At 34.5% G+C, this 17056-nt stretch overlaps 2 protein-coding genes and 1 non-coding gene across 4 annotated transcripts; 2 read left to right on the plus strand and 1 right to left on the minus strand.

The window, feature by feature from the left end:
- Positions 1-3560: 3560 nt before the first annotated feature.
- On the plus strand, positions 3561-6554 carry LOC103482993 (uncharacterized). The gene is made up of 2 exons (XR_001761828.2): positions 3561-4863; positions 5713-6554. It is a non-coding gene; the product is annotated as an uncharacterized LOC103482993 (transcript).
- Positions 5233-8570, minus strand: LOC103482994 (CDPK-related kinase 6). The gene is made up of 11 exons (XM_008439428.3): positions 7902-8570; positions 7683-7813; positions 7543-7584; positions 7350-7458; positions 7185-7263; positions 6679-6975; positions 6456-6565; positions 6130-6234; positions 5987-6049; positions 5654-5821; positions 5233-5578 (listed from the first exon to the last, which is right to left on the minus strand). The coding sequence occupies exons 1-11, from the start codon at positions 8331-8333 to the stop codon at positions 5444-5446; spliced, it is 1671 nt and encodes a 556-aa protein (XP_008437650.1). The 5' UTR covers positions 8334-8570; the 3' UTR covers positions 5233-5443.
- A 3253-nt stretch (positions 8571-11823) lies between these two features.
- LOC103482996 (chloroplastic import inner membrane translocase subunit HP30-2-like) lies at positions 11824-16725 on the plus strand. 2 transcript variants are annotated; one of them, XM_008439429.2, is made up of 6 exons: positions 11825-12253; positions 12370-12485; positions 15695-15821; positions 15973-16121; positions 16215-16277; positions 16361-16725. In XM_008439429.2, the coding sequence occupies exons 1-6, from the start codon at positions 11972-11974 to the stop codon at positions 16383-16385; spliced, it is 762 nt and encodes a 253-aa protein (XP_008437651.1). In that variant the 5' UTR covers positions 11825-11971; the 3' UTR covers positions 16386-16725. The 2 variants fall into 2 exon arrangements, with proteins under 2 accessions (XP_050945961.1, XP_008437651.1); XM_051090004.1 differs by having other exon boundaries at positions 11824-12253; positions 15973-16125; positions 16215-16725.
- Positions 16726-17056: the final 331 nt, after the last annotated feature.

The raw sequence follows: 17056 nt of genomic DNA on the forward strand, positions 1-17056 counted from the left end.
AATCGATACAAACTTTTGAATGAGTTTCTTTGCTCCCATTCATGTTCATAGCTTTTGTGAATCCACATGACTTTTGTATGAAGAAAGAAAAATAAAGGCAGAGGCCACAACAGAAGCAAAGCATATGCGCAAATCTCCAATGGAGCGTTCCTGGACCTCACTCGATTCTACAACTCCCCTCATCCATATCTCCAACTTTCCACACGATCATGATATGCTTCTAAACATAGAAGATAACATTTTTAATTCTTAATTTCAACCATACATGTTTCTTTTATTTTATTGCGATCGTTTTATTTTTGTTATTTTTTTCTTTTTAATGAATATCTTACAAACAAATACTAGATGCCAACACTTCTCTTCCTCACCATCCTCTGTAATCATGTAGTAAGAAAAAAGGTTTAAACATCATTTAAAAAACAAAGACAAATGTAAGTTTTTTTTGGTAAATTGGTGATTTAAAATGGTAGCTGAGTTCACCAGCTTAAGCTACGAATGTGGACCAAAACTTCAAACAAAAAACGAGTAGTCGAACTTAGATTGACTAAATCCTATTAACAACAATGTATGAAATTTTTTATCAAACTATTGTCGAGACGCTCACTTAAGTCCATAGACAGATTTTTTAAGCTTGCATATTAAACACTCCTCATGTTTTCCAACCACATTATGTTTGTACCACAACGACAAATTCCATATATACTTCTTCATCGGGGTTTTTGTGTAAGAAATAATTATTGACATCTAGTTGTACAATAGGCCAATTCATACTAGTTGCCAAAGTAAGCTTCACAGTGACACATTTGAAGACAGGAGATAAAGTCTCAATGTAATCCAAATCTTCTTGTTGAGTATAACTCATTGCTCAGCCGTACCATCACCCATATACTTCACTTTGTACACCCATTTACAACTAGTGGAACAATGTCCTCTAGGCAATGGAACAACATACCATGTTTTGTTATCTTCCACAGCTTACCACTTCACCTTTCATAGCGTCACCCCAACACTCAAGAAAAAACTTGACTAAAAGTAAAAACAAAAACTTAACTAGATCATCTTTTTCTTTTTCAAGCCATTCAAATAGTGCAAATGGCCAATGAGCTTTTTAATTTTTTCACCTTTATTGCATTGAAAATAAAAACAAAAAATTGGACCCAGCTTACAAATTCCACCTTGTTTGTACTAAAAGTAAATGCTTTGTTTTCTTTTAAAAACAAAACTTAACTATAACATCTAACTTTTCAAACCATCCACCAGTGCAAGTGTACTAGAATCTATTTCTTTATTTATTTAAATATTCATACTAAATTATTAATTTTAAAATTTTAAAGACAAATAAATAAAAACTCAAAACTATATTGCGTTACTTATAGGTATATATCATTCCTGTTTTGCATATATGGGACATTATATAATGTTTTGTTAATTATGATAAAGAGTACATAGAAATGCATGGTAAAGATACTTCTAATTTGCTTTGAATTTGGAGGGAGTGCAATTTTTTATTTTCTTTTCTTTTCTTTTTTTGCCAAATAAAAGTGATAATAATAATTGATGTTTGACTCGTAATATGACTCCCATTTTTATAATCATATCATTCAATTTACAAACTCCACGAAAAATAAATAAATAAACGAATAACTATTCACAATTACATGCAAACAACTAACAAACTAATGCTATCTTCTCCTCATCTAAAACTCTACTCTCATATTCTAAAGTCAATAAAATGAATTAGGTTTCACCGTGCGTATCCATCATTTCACTTTTTTCTTTTTTGAAAGAATATTAGTCCTCCTTAAACTTATCTTTGATTAACTCATACCTTCATAAAAAATAGCAAGAGATGGAGAGTTCACACGATTATGATTTCATACATTTGTTCAATTCAAAAGAAAAAGAAATATGATAAAAGATGTCTCAAGTATTGGACTCAATATTGGAATGACAATTTTTTCCATATTCACTTCTCACTTTTTCGTTCTTTGTCTTTTTTTTTTCTTTCTAAAAGAAGATAAATAAAAAAAAAAAAAGAGAGAAAAGCTAAATAAAGCCAAGGTCTTCTAACAAAATATTGATAATAATCTATTTTAAAAAGATCGAAATCGAAAGAAAAAAGAACTCTTTTCCACTTGAGTGAGGAAGACGAGGTGTTTTTTAATTACATGCTCAATATTTATTATTAGTTTTCTTTTTTATTTCAAAAATTGAAAAGTGCCATTCCATATTTTAGGAAAGAATAGATTGTAATTATTTATGAGGAGATGAAAATGTAAATGAGTTGAATATTTTAGAATTGAATACCAAAATGGTAAAAAGGGAATATTATTAAAATGGAGAAAGGAAACACGTAATAAAATAAAAAAAGGAGTAGGAATGGTGTCCGTGTAATATTAGATGTTTGACCATCTAGAAGGAGCGAATAACCTAATCTCTTAAAATGAAAATAGATTCTACTTCTCATCCATTCTTAAATTCCTTTCCATTAACTAAATAACAAACCCAATTTCCAAGTAATAAAAATAATTATAATTAAGTATAGTCCACGGCTACCCATTTATTAATTTATTTTTTTATATGTTTCATAGTTTCTCTCTAATTTTTAATTATTATTCTCGTGATAAAAATTGAGGTACTTAATAATTATAAAATTCGACTCATAAATAAATTTTTTTGAAGATCCTCAAACGTGAATGTTATTTTTTACGAGGTAAATTTAATGACTCAATTTTAAATCTTTAACCTATATGTTAGTGTAATCAAAACCATGAGCATGAAATGCAAACTTAATTATGAACAATTGAATTACATAGACAATTGACAATATGAATGATAAGGACTCAACTCTTAATATGAAACTCAACCAACACTTGAATCTCATTTAGGCTTAATTAGAAGATTCAAAGGATAAAAGAATATGTTAGGTTATTTTATTTATTTATTTATTATTATGGTTATATTTTAGCCTAGCCACTTTTCAATGCACAGTTAAGAAAATGTAGTATTCTCTTTATCAGCTTTAATGGTTAGATTAAGTGCATATATTATGTATTGATCGGTAAATATGGTAGCTTGACTTTTTTGGTAAGTTCATATTAAGGTTCCTTAAATCTAGGCTAATATCACTCTATGATGAATGTTCACTTGTCAATGATATTCATGTTAAAAAAATAATAAATAATCTTTTTTCACCTTCATCTGTACAAAAGAAAAAAGAAGAAGAAGAAGAAGAAGAAGAATTTGTCATACCAACTGATTCAAACTAGATTAATTTTAAGATTTTGATTAAACTTATACACAGGATATGAACTAGCAGGTGTAGAATGGTTGTTAGTAAAAGTAAAAATGAGAGGTTTAAAAGGTTGAAGACTTAAACAGAGAAAAGCAAGAAGAAAAGAGAAAAATCAATATATCAAAGAGGGAAAGTTAAAATTAAATTGAAAAGAATAAATACCCCATAAAAAAGAAAAAGAAAAAAAGAATATAATAAATAAGTAAATAAACACATAAATAAAGGAAGATTTGATGTCATTTATTTGGTAAAAAAGAAAAGTTAAAAAAAAAGAAGAAGAGTAGAATTAGAAGAATGAAGGGGCAGCAAGGGAACCGACCTTGTTGGAGTGGAAGCTAAGGAAACTCAAAGCGAGGGCGTGCCTGAGGCTGAGGCCGAGGCTGACCCTTTTTCACACGGACTTGGAATTAAAATTCAATTCGGTTTAGTTTTTTTTTTTAGACTATAAATACCACGCGTCCGGCTTTCCTAAGTTCTCCGTTCCTCTTTGTTTGTAATATCAATCGTATATGTTGATTAGGGTGAAGACGAAGCTTCAATGACCAATATCCCTTCCTCCTTCACTCATTCCTCTTTCACTCTCTTCACCCTCGCAATCTCTTCTTACCATCCTTGGCCTTTTTCTCTTTAACATCTACCTTAACTTTCTGCCTTTTCCGATGGGTTTCGGCGGCGACAAGCATCATCAGCACCTCCTGCATCTGAATTTCCATTTCCACATTCATTTTCCTCATTTTCACCACCATCGGAACAAGGTGGAGACTCCCAAAGGATGTTTGGCCATTCTTGTTGGCCAAGAGCAACAGCGGTTCGTCATTCCTGTCATTTATGTCAACCATCCTTTATTTGTTCAGCTCTTGAAGGAGGCCGAGGACGAGTATGGCTTCGATCAGAAAGGACCAATCTCTATTCCTTGCCCTGTCGACGACTTTCGCACCCTTCAGGGCATTATTCACCATGATCACCATCACCACCATCTTCCTGTCTCCTGTTTCAGGGATTCTTCTCATTCCCATTGCTGATATTGATGAAAAAACTACGTTAGATTTTAGTTTTAGCTTTTCTTTCTTTCATTATTGGTTTTCTGATACACATAACCCATTACCAATTCATGCGTTTCCATTGATTTCTGAATTTGGATTTTCTCCTGTTAATATATTGTCACGGTCAAGTCAACATTGAATGCGGTATCATATATGCTATATGAGCCTTTTTCAGCCATGTTCTTTCTTATAATTAAAATGATGTAATCAGAACTATCTGGAATGAATATTTGTTTGTTTAAATTGGAAGTTTTAAAATGATGATGACATCTATGTGAAGGGAAAAGGGGTGGATGAATGGAGATTGCTTTGCTTGCAAGGGTGTAATAGCTTTTTAATTTATTCTTTCTGGCAATGGCGAGCTTTGGTGCACGCGTCTTTCTCTGTAAATTAAACCGCATTTGAATAACGTAAAGTCAAATTCTCTTTTAAAAAGATTATTATGCTTCTTCCACTTACAATATTGCATTGCAGATGCCATCGTTGACTTCTTCCAACCTTGTCCATCCATCCACACCCCACATGGTATAAATTATAAACACACCATTATTCTTACTTTTCTACTTTCCTTAGAGTTTACTTTTTATTGTTCATATATTTTCCTGAACTAATCCCTCTGGTTCCGTATGAACTTTTCCATCTTTCACGCCGTTATATACGCGCGTGTGTATATATGACCCACTTTTTGGAGACTAAATCAACACATTTACATTTACCAAAAAAAAATGAATACCCTAAAATGTTGAAATCATCTTCAAATATGATTTTAATTCGGTTGAAAATTTGAGTCTTAGATGTCGGACAATTTTTGGCATGTAATTTATTCTCCTTATGTAGAATTGAAGTGGGGGGGGGGGGGGGGGGGGGGGTCGTACGAAAGAACACCACGGGACATGTCAGTACAATCTGTATTATACTTTCTATATTGTTTTTACACGTTGGAAGATCACAATAAACGGGTTGAACGATGGGCATGTATTACACCCATTTGTCTTTCTGTGTATATCTAGTAATCGCATAGCCTTCTTTTATTATGTGTTTTGAAGCTGCTTTAAATCAAATCGAGGATACAAAGGGAGGGAAAAAAATCAGTTTTGAAGTATTTTTAGTGTCTTGTATTAGAGTTGCGGACTGTTACTCCATGCAAAAATCTTGTAAATCCGAAAAAACTGAGTTTCCCATCAGAGCTTCTTGTCCAATTCTGTAGAAAAGAATAAGCTGCAGGACCCAGATTCATTTCCTGTACACATTTTGAACTTGCACTTCAATTCACAGTTATTGGTTATGTATTTCCAAGCGTCAAACTGTTTCTTACCTGCACTAACTCATGAACTGAAATGACTCGATTTCCTTCCTGCTCAAAATACTCGAAAGCTCGAGTGGCAATGCTTTCCCATCCTGCAACAGCCTCCAGTTGATGTACACTGATTGCAGCTGCGCAGAACTCCTCGAAGTCCATTCTCTCACGAGCGAGTGGTTCCATCTTAACACAAGTTGGAAATGTTAGTGAAAAAGAACATCCCAGGCCGGGGCAGGGGAAGCATTATGCCAAAGTTGCAGAGAATGTAACTTGATCTCGGTGTATGCAGACAGGGCCCTATTCTCACTGGCAACCATATTATAGATATAAAACTAAAAGTGAACTCACCATTTTTAGAATGTCAGCAACATGGGACTCTCTCATTGCATCAGTTGCGTTTCTCGCAAGAGCCTGTACAAGGTCATAATGTGTATTGCATCAAACACAATTACAGATAAATGTCAAAGCAAAAATAATGGCAAAAGGCTGACCGCTTTGAAGTTATCAAGGGTCACAAATCTATTTTGCGGTTCTAAGAGCTTAAATTGGGTCCTGAGGTAGAAAAGTTCATCTTCTGTCAAAGCTTTTGCAAGTGCCTGCGATAATGAAACAGTAAGTAGACCTGTCCAGTAAAAGTTGATGATGCATTATTGTGCACGAAACAATGTACAGAAACTACATAGCAAGAGCGTCTATATCAAAGATAGGCGATAGATCACCAGTGCTTGGATACAGAATTACGCACAGAAACTTCTAAGATTGATGCAAGGGGGAACTGCTGGAGTTCAACTTTTGTACAGTTCAGTTTAGCAATTACCTTCAATGCTGCACGCTTGAAAGGAGTTGCACGGATATATGCTTTAACTGACTTGTATATGAAGTTATCCAAAGGCACAGCAATGTTTTCATCTCGTAACCACTGGTGGGCTGTGAATCAAAAGGTCCAACATTGTTAGTTTATCATTAAGTATACTTCCATAACATACTATTGGTACTTGAAAAGAGGAGGAACCTAAGAACGAATAGCCAGAAGAATTTACTTAAAGCTTGTGCTGCCGTCATTCTTTTTCTGTGGTCTTTATTCAGAAGCCGTTTCACGAAATCTTTAGCTTCTGCAGAGATGTTAGGCCAAGGGGAATCATCGAAGTTAGGATCGGCTCTTAGCACGGAACGAAAGATTCCTGATTCAGTTCTTGCCCAGAAAGGTCTGCCTCCACACAGTAGTATGTATGCTACGACACCAATGCTCCAGATATCTGCTTCAAAACTATAAGATCTGTAAAGAACTTCCGGTGCAACATAGTATGCACTGCCAACGACATCGTTCAGACGTTCATCTACAAAAGAACTATAGGTGTTATGAAAACAGTCTCACCCCCAATGAGATGGCAAAGCGAAAATCAAAGTAAGAATTGAAAGCACCGTCTGCTCGAGTACAACCTAGAAGCTAGGTTGTAGCATAATGAACCCTGTCTCCACCTCTTTCACAAATATTTAATTCACTGAACAAAGACAAAAGCATATATCAAGGACAACAAGTTTTTACCTGGCTTGACGAAATCAGATAGACCAAAATCAATGACTTTCAGACCGGTGTTCTCGTTCTTTTTCAAAAAGAGAAAATTCTGCCATGCACGGTGAATTTTGTCAACGATAAGTTACAAAAAGTAAAAAGGAAGTTTATTTAGAGCGAAAGCAGAAGATGTGTTACCTCTGGCTTTAAGTCACGGTGAACTACCCCTTGTAGATGACAGAAGGCAACAACACTGAGGATCTGCACAATAATAGCCTTGGATTCTTGTTCTGGGTATTTTCCTCCTCTGCAAACGTACAGTATGAACTTGGAATTAAGTTAGTTTACGTTTTCTCAGAGTAAATGAAGTGAAGTAATGCAACATTTTTACCTTGACGCTATTCTTTCTAGCAGTTCTCCACCTTCACACAATCTGATAACAAAGTTGAAATATAGGGATATTAAACAAAAAAAGGGTTGTGGAGTGATTAGCTTGATCGAGTATGTGAGAATAAGCAGGCAATTACATACTCCATAACCATGTAAATGTTATTGGCATCTTCAAATGCATCATGGAAGTGAACCAGATTATCGTGGCCAGACAATGCTTTCAATATCTTAACCTCCCTGCGAACATCTTCAATTCCAACAGCTGATGTCATCTGCCAAAGCCAATTCTTTTGTTCCCACTTTTTATATTTGGATTTGAAATGAATCAAATGATTGAGACTAGACGTAAATTAAAGAAACCTTAGATTTAGAGATGATTTTGACGGCGACAGGGATTCCTTTGAGATCCCCCTTCTTCCCCTTGGCCCAAAAAGTGTGTCCAAAATGTCCCCTCCCAACCTCCATCCCGAGCTCGAACTTTGCTGCAAAGTTGTTGGAGTAACCGAAGCTTTTATCCAACTGAACCTCTCCCAATTCTTCCCCCCCACTTTTGCCATCCTCTGGTATAGAAGGCTTGCGGGATTTCCGGCGTAGAATGGCCATGATGGGTTTGGCTGGAGAAGGAGGAGGGAGAGGCCATCGGAATTTCCTCCCCGGAGTAGTGGCCGGAGAGGGTGGTATACCAGGAGGGAGAGGGCTGGAAAATGGACTGGGCGTAGTATGTTGAGGTATGCCGGAATTCGAAGGGTGGTTAGAGACATCAGAAACACCTTTACTACAGTAGTGTCCCATTGAAGAAGAGTTAAGGTGGAAGTTGGAAGAGGTTGATCGGAGAATACGGAAGCATCAGAACTCAAAGAAGGTATGGCATGGCGTTGAAAGAAACAAGGCAATAGGAAGGAAGGAATTAGAAAGATAGAGACGGTGTTATGTTTGATTTTAATGATGGGGAAGGACTGATCATTGGCCGTCCAATCACAAGTCCAAGGAGGTATAAGATGTTGACACGTGGGCATACGATTCCGTCAATTTAGGTGACCAACAATTAAAATCATAAAAAAATATATATATACAAAGAAAATAAAATATATATATTGGACAGAAGAAGGAAGTCAAAGGGTAGCATAGCAGAGGTTAATGTTAATTGGAGAAAGAAAGTCCGTTCGGCGGCAATAAACGTGGAAAGTTACTTCCCATTTAGGACTCTGCTAACTTCTTCACTTCTTCAATTATATATTTAGATTAGTTATATGATCAACCAACACTTTTGAATTTTATTTTTATATTCTATAACCAAAACAACTTCTTTTAATTTTCAATGTTTCACATTGTTATCTCTTTCTCCTTCTTGTCAACCATATACTATAGCTCATCTCTCCATGAATATACTTACAACTTAGAGACCAAAAGCAAATTATATTCCACTCAAAATTTAACATATAATTGAAGTTGTTTCTCCTTATAGTTAAATTATAGATATTGTGTGATATGGATGTATCTCTACGGTTAGGGGGTTAGGGTATTCATTCCTAATTTATCTACTATCCACATTTGTTGCACAACTTTTTTTTGTAACGTTTGACTATTCATTTATATTTATTTGATAGTATGATTATACATTTATATTTATTTGATAGTATGAGATTTTATCTCAAAAGAGTCGATTGATAATAAGAAAAGTAGTTAATTTATCTTATAATAAATGTGAGTTGTCTTGATTTTTTTAATATAGAATTCTCAACGTCTCACAATATTATACTAAAATTTTAAAAATAGGTTTTAAAGGTTTCTTAAAAATTTATTAAATTCAAACCTAATACTTGGGTAGATGGAGATGTGGCAAGATGAACGGGAGAAAAAAACAATATTTTAAATGATCTCCTATCGGTTTCATAGTACTTGAAGTTGTGAGTTTCTCTCTCTTCTTGCAAGCTTTGGCTCCTTTATTAATATAAGCAATTTTATATATATCGTTGTTGGATCACTGGATGATGGTTAGAGCTCTTTGTTGGTTCTTCATTTGTTGGTTGGTAGTTGGTAGTGACACTTCTTATCGCAAAAATCCTGACGTCAAAATTCGAACTATAGAGTTAAATGTTATACGATTGGATAGAAACGATTGGTGAGTATCCAGGAACTGATCATGTTAGGAACTATATCAAATGCTATCAATATCATCAAATGGATTATGATCATAAACGACTCTTGATTTCTCATTCAATTTAACATTGAATTTTTGTTTTGATCTTGCCACTCTAAAACATGGGGATATTTTTCATTCAGCTAAAATTTGCCTTTTAAGTTATATTTGTATATAAATAAATAATATATACATAAAATGCATATGATCTTCACACTTAATATTATGTTTCCTATGTCATACGTATTCTTGTGAGCAAGTGTTGATTCCACATCTCGGTAGTATGTGTTTTATATCTAACAATAGAAAATTAATTGAAAGCTAGCTACCGCATTTTGCACATATAAATTAAAAGTTGGCCTCAAATAAATTTCAATTATCACTTCTTTCTTAATTAAAACCCATGTATAGACAAATACACCTAAGTCTTCTCTACCCTTACCTAACTCTAAATGCCGCATAAGTCCCCTAACTAAGTATTCAAAATAAAACAAGTCGGAATATATACAAGACGTAGCTTCTCTAAACAAAATCAATGTACATAAATATTGATCACATTCTTTTTGTATAGATTATGTCGTCAAAATCGGTTGTATACCTAGCGCTTAATGTTGTATATATGTTTGAGAGAGGGTGTTTTGATACATCTTTTACTCTTACAAGCCACCAAATCATATTTTTAATAACTTACTAAAGGATACAATACTATATATGTTCATCTTATGGCATCGTGTTAAAGTTGTTTGGAATGACTTACCGATGATTTATGATTGTTGGTGTCATCCTTCTAAGTGATATATATAATTCTCTCGTTAACTAGCTCCTCTAATAGGTCATCATTCATAGCAAGAGAAGAAGCTCACCGAAAGAATTTAGCTTTTGCTTATTTATTTATATGGTCGATCTATTAAATAAAAGGGTATCTAGCATACAATACATCGATTCAATAAACATTAGTAATAAATACATAAGACAAAAAAGTAAAAACATAATTCAAAGTTTGGTAACCTAATTTAGTGAAGTACCTTGGAGGTAGTGTGCCCATGTGATAGAACTTGAGTGACTGATAAGAAAATCTAAACTCTCCCTAAACACGAGAGAACCTCGCAAATATTAGCGAATGATCACTTAGGCCACTCTACCTAATGAGACTCTCCCTCTCACCAAGACATTTATCTTTCCCACTTCGTCAAATGAATATTGAACCAATCCCACTTTTGATGAACTTAGGCTTTTCAAATTATCAAAACAATTTTTAGTGATCTTGAGATCTACAACAACACAAATTCTTCAACTTAAAATTGACAGACACTTATGATTCTTTTGAATAACAATTAAGGCTAATTGCTTAATACATTCTTTGAACTAACCATAGAATGAAAATCATATCTCCTGAAATATGCACAACCAACAAAAAAGGAGATAACCCTAAAAATATATTATATATGCAACATTAAAAAAAAAGACAATAAAATTATAGAATAAATATTTTTTAGATAAGAAAATAATATTACTAAAAATCATCCAACCCACTTGCTAACTCATCTAGTTGCTTATATATTTATTTTTTCCAAACTCATCCGATTGTTAGCAATAATTTAATAGCGAAAGACTATTTTTTAGTTTTATTGAAAGTACCGAAGCTAGAATTAAGCAATATTAAGATTACAAATATTAAAATAGTATTAAATATAAATGGTTATCCATCATTATATTTTTTGTCCACGTCTAAATACATTCGATACATATTTATACTGATTTTGAAATGATTGATTTTTTTTTTTTAAATTAAAAAACATAGCCTCTAATTACAACAATATTTAATTTACATTTTTATATGCAATCCTTACTAATTTTAATCATTAGGAAAAAAAAAAACGCTTCCAACGTACAAATAGACCTAGAGACGGTCGGTCTAAAACTCAAATCTCCTACAATGCTCTAGATTTTATTTCAGAAAAAAAAAAAAAACCCCTTTAAAATTCATTTATTAAAAAAAATGTGTAGAAAAGCTTGATTTTTTTTTAAAAAAAAGTATTAGGGTTATTGTTGAAATAGGAAAAAAAAAAAGAATAAATGATATTATATATATATATATATATATATATATATATATATATATATATATATATATATATATATATTTGTTATCCATCCAGTGCTTTGTTAGATCCGGCTCCAAGGTTCAGCTTTCTTGCGAAACTAACGGTTGCCGGACGGTCGATAGAGGAGAAGGAAGAGGAACCAAGAAGAGATAAAGGGTCCATCCAGTTCACTTGAGTTATCATAGATGGAGCAGGGGAAACAAGGAGTGGTAGTTAAATTGACTCCTCCGCAGAACCCCTTGGAGCAGATTCAGGCTCGTTTCAAGGAACTAGAAAATGGGTTCAGGACCTGGTTGGCCAAGCAATCTCTCCCAGTTGAGGCCGCTGTTGTCACCGCCACCAGCGCTGCGCAGGGCGCTGCTATTGGTGGCTTTATGGGCACTCTCACCAACGACGTTTCTTCTTCTCTCCCCACTCCTCAAGCCGGCCTTAACCCTCAAGCCATGGCTTCTTTCAAGCAGGCTCAGGTGCGAATCTGCTCCTTCAGTTATCCATTGAACAAACCTTTTTTATGGAATTTGGGGTACCTAATTCTTCTGCTTTATTTTTTTCATCATCATCATCATCATTATTTTAATTGTAGGCTCTTGCTGGAGGTCCCCTAGTACAAGCTCGCAACTTTGCCGTCATGACAGGTGTTAATGCTGGCATATCTTCTGTTATGAAGAGACTAAGAGGCAAGGAGGATGTCCAGTCAAGGTAAGATTTTACGGCTGCTCCGCCGTTTCTTTTTCCAGGTTAATTATTTGTTCTATCATCAGGCGTTGCATTCCCTGGCTTTCTATCTTACTTATTTAATGCAAAATTAATTTTGCTGAAGAAATGGAATTATGTAAGAGGGATAAAAAAAGCCAAGCTACTGCTTTTGTATCTGCCTTTGTAACTTTTCTGTTTAAGGAAGAAAGAATAAAACTTCTCCAAGTGGCACAAAGAATACTAAGGTTGCAGTTAAAAACGGTGTGATTAAGTTTGCATCAAGGCCACAAAGATGAGAAAATCCAAGAGTTTCCATTGCTCGTTCAAGGATTAAATGCCAAAAGAAGGCTCTTACATGCTGCAACCAAAGGAGGATCCTTATGTTTTTAGAAGTCAAGGACACAGTTGTGCAGCTTAAGGAAAAAATCGTATTCAAGTATGGTTGTCCAAAGAATGTTCCTTTTAGAGATAAAATCTTGTCGTTTGAGAAGATCACTCATATCAAGAAAATTGAACTGTTTTTCAATTCACCTGTGGTAGCCCCCTTTTTCTTTGTTCCTCCTCATCAGTCTTTGTAGGGAGAGTAAAGAGAGTATCCCTAAGTGCAAACTCTTTATGTCTCCTGCAACTAGTATTAGGGCAGACCCTTTGAGGAGTAGGTGTAGGAACCGATACCACATGTATTAAAGAAGAAGAAGAAGAAGAAGAAAGAAAAAAAGAATGGATTGTAAATAGAAAAGATTTGAAAAAATGACTAGATAAGGTAATTATGTCCTTCAGTGTTCTAGCATGCTTTTTTAGTTTGGGATTGCGTTTTAGATGTTTAGTGTCTGTCTGGCGATTCAGAGTATAGCCCTATTCTGAAGGAGTTCCTTCCTCATTCACCAAGTTTTGTGTTGTTTTATGGAGCATTTGGATCGAGAGTTCTTGGACGTTTAGTCATGGTTAGGTTTCATGTTTCTCCTTGGACTTGGTTATATAAAGATTTTTGTAATTACCCTTTAGGTCTTAATTTTTTAAATTCCTCTTGAATCACGAAATTCAAAAGCTTAAGCTAGTGGGTGTAAGCAAATTTATTATTATATCACTCAACACTTCCCTTCACTTCTAGTTCGAAATATGAGGAAGACCCAACAGGTGGAAATCAATTTAATTGGGGAAAAAATAACATAGTAGGGGCTTGAACACATAACCTCCCTCAACCACCTGCTCTATATCATCTTAAATCACCAATTGACCTAAAAGTTTAAGCTAATGGGTAAAGGTATTATATCACTCAACAAGAAATAACATTATAGGGGCTTGAAAACAAACCTGCTCTGATATTATCTTAAATTACCAGTTGACCCAAAAGCACTTATGGATGAAGGTAAATTTAGTTATATATCATCTAACAATTCTCCTTTTGTTTTAGTTTAGCTCTTTTTTGCTAGATGTTTGTATTCCCCTTCTATTCTTTTCTTTCTTCTCAATGAAAGCATTTTTCCGTTGGTCAACAAACTATAACTTAATCCATAGACAATTTATGCTTGACAACAAAAATGTATGCTTTCAAACTTTAGGAACCACGTAAACATCAAACCTCATGAACAAAAAATGTATTTTTTTCTTATTTATCATTACTCATCATTTTAAGCTATTGGGTTCTATAAAGTTTTAAGTGGTGTCCGAGCACAAGAGTTTATGTTCGAACTTCTGATTCTTGGCTTCTCCTTTCAAGGATAACAGTATGCTTTGGGACATCATTGTAAGAGCCTTTTAAGTCCTTATGGCAATAAAGTAACCAAGAGGTTTTCAAAATGGAGCATTAGAGCACACGTATAGCACCACTTTTGAGAATCTAAGTTCACCATTTGTCCCGATGTTATTGAATTCCTATGTTTAGTAATTACCCTCTTTCCTCTTTTTGTTTCAATCAGAAGAGGTTTTCTTTAATCCTTATTTGGTAGGTTGAGTAATTTCTCTCTACCGTTTTCATTGAATATCTTCTTACCTCTCAACAAGGAAAAATTTTAAAAAGAAAAAGAAAAGATTACTACATCGCTAAGTTATTTAAGTCTTAGGATAGGTTTACAAAATTGTTGCCAAGGTTCTGGCCAATAGTTAAGGTTCTTCCAATAAACATCTCTGAATCTCCTTTCCCTTTTCTCTTCTTTTTGGTGGTGGATGTCTTTAGCTGATTGATCCAAGGGTGGTTGATAAGGATGCGATCTTGGTTTTTGGGTTGGTGTTAACTGCTACCAGGCTAAATTGTGTAGATGGGCTTTACTAGTAGGTTGTTAGTTTGTGGTCTACCCTTGTCCTACACGGGCCTCTCTCTTGCGCATAATCCTAGGTGCTTGGTGTTTTGGAACCCTTTCTTTGAGAAAATCCAAGAACGTCTTTCCTCTCGCCTAATTACTAGAGAAAGGTTACAACCTATTTCATTTCGACATCCAAGATTCAAGTCCTAGTCAGTAAGAAGCTGGAGAGTTATTATTAGGGATTGAAGTTTATTTTGTATCACTGTGGATTGATTTTTGTATGCATGTGGACATTTTGTTCTGTATTTCATTTCTTCACTATGAAAGCTTGGTTTCTCAAAATAAGATATTAATATGGCTAAACAAATAAACCATCATGGGTTGACCTTGTGGTAAAAAAAGAGACATAATCTCAATAACCAACTAAGAGGTCATGAGTTCAATCTATGGTGGCCACCTACCTAGGAATTAATTTCTTGTGAGTCTCCTTGTCACTAAATGTTGTAGGAGGATTAGGTGGATTGTCCTGTGAGATTATTCGAGGTGCGTGTAAGCTAGTTTGAACACTCCTGGATATAAAAAGATGTGGTTGAACAAATTGTATAGAGGCCCATAAGAAATGTCAAAGGGCTTTATGATATTCGGCTGTTATGTTTTAACATTGCATGGAGAGAATAATTAGATCTGACAACAATCTAGAATCCAGTTATCATATAGTCATGGGAAAAGAGTGAAAATTCCTATGCGGATAATCTTGTACACAGTTCCAGTCCTTTGATGTGCGTAGATGAAATACAGTTTCAGTCTTTTTTATGTTACTTGTAACCAACGAATTTTAATCTGGTTCCATGTTCTGTGTAGTGACTTGTCCTTGGAATATATTTCTAGTTCTAGATGTTGTCTTCTATTTCATGGTGCACCTTCTAGTTTGTTTAAGCTTTTCCTGAACAGTTTTAGTTATTATTACAGTATGGTGGCTGCTTTTGGGTCTGGGGCGATGTTTTCTTTGGTGAGTGGAATGGGAGGTCCAAATCAGGCGGCAAATGCAGTTACATCTGGTCTTTTTTTTGCACTCGTTCAAGGTGGACTGTTCAAGGTGTGCATCAATGGGGAACTATATTATTGCAAAACTTGCTGAGAATAGTCCTTTTATTATTGCTAAAGCTTTGGCAACAAGAAAGGGGAATTGTAGTGGTTTTACGGTTTTATCCTGGGGGGTTGCCTAGAGTTAATATGCTGTTTTGCAGTTAGGGGAAAAGTTTTCTCAACCACCTGTGGAAGATGTGTACTATGCTAAAACAAGAAGCATGTTGAATAACCTTGGACTACAAAGCTATGAGAAGAATTTCAAGAAAGGCTTATTGACCGATACCACTTTGCCTCTGCTCACTGATAGGCATGTAAATTGATTTAAAACTTTTGTGCTTAAGATTATAATCAATGGATATGATGTATTGACTCAGTATACCCCTGCTCTGACGTGTGGCAGTGCGCTTAGAGATGTCAAAATTCCCCCAGGACCAAGGCTACTCATTCTGGATCACATTCAGAGGTCTCAATTAAGTTCTCTAAACAAAATTGTCGTTGCTTCCATTACAAGTATTCTCTCATTTATAGCTTAACTTTTAATTTCAGGAACCCAGAGCTAAGAGACAGATGAAGCTGATTTGAGGGGAAGATCTTGCCCTGTTCTTTTGCGACCCAAGTGTCAGTACTCTTTCTAGTTGAACTTGAGTTGGTAAGGGAATAGTATTAGGTCAACTTAATTAGGAAGAATGTGTAATAAATAGGCCTGTTGTACTTGTGAGAAGTTGATTTGTCATTTGAATTCGCACTAAGTTCGATTTTGAATGCACCTTTTCGTTTATATTGGATGACAGAACCATGCTACTGTAGGGTTGGTGGAAGTTTTTTTTCCTTTTGTTTTTTCTTTTCTTCTCTTTTTGAGATAATGTATCTTGAATGGTTAATCTTCAAATTTGCTGAACTTTTTCTATAAATGCATGTGTGGAGAAGACCTTAATACGATTTTCTGGTAAATGGGGTTGTGTCTTCCATTGGGTTACCGTGGGTTTAAAAATTTGGAAAATCTTCATAATTCTTAAGATGATAAAAAGACGATTTGTTGTGTAAGACTTAAAATTATCGTAGAATTGGAGCAAATGCCTCTTTAGTCTGAAAATTATCAAAATTCCATCTTCAAATGTTTTTCATTTTTTTACAACTAGTGTTCTTTTAAAGAACTTGTTAAAAAGTTTTTCTCAGACCCTTTTCCAGTTGAGATCGTCCCATGATTCCTATAAAAATGACTTTTCATCACAAATCTAAAAC

Source organism: Cucumis melo, chromosome 9 (assembly GCF_025177605.1).
Source record: "Cucumis melo cultivar AY chromosome 9, USDA_Cmelo_AY_1.0, whole genome shotgun sequence".
NCBI classification, from domain to species: Eukaryota; Viridiplantae; Streptophyta; class Magnoliopsida; order Cucurbitales; family Cucurbitaceae; genus Cucumis; species Cucumis melo.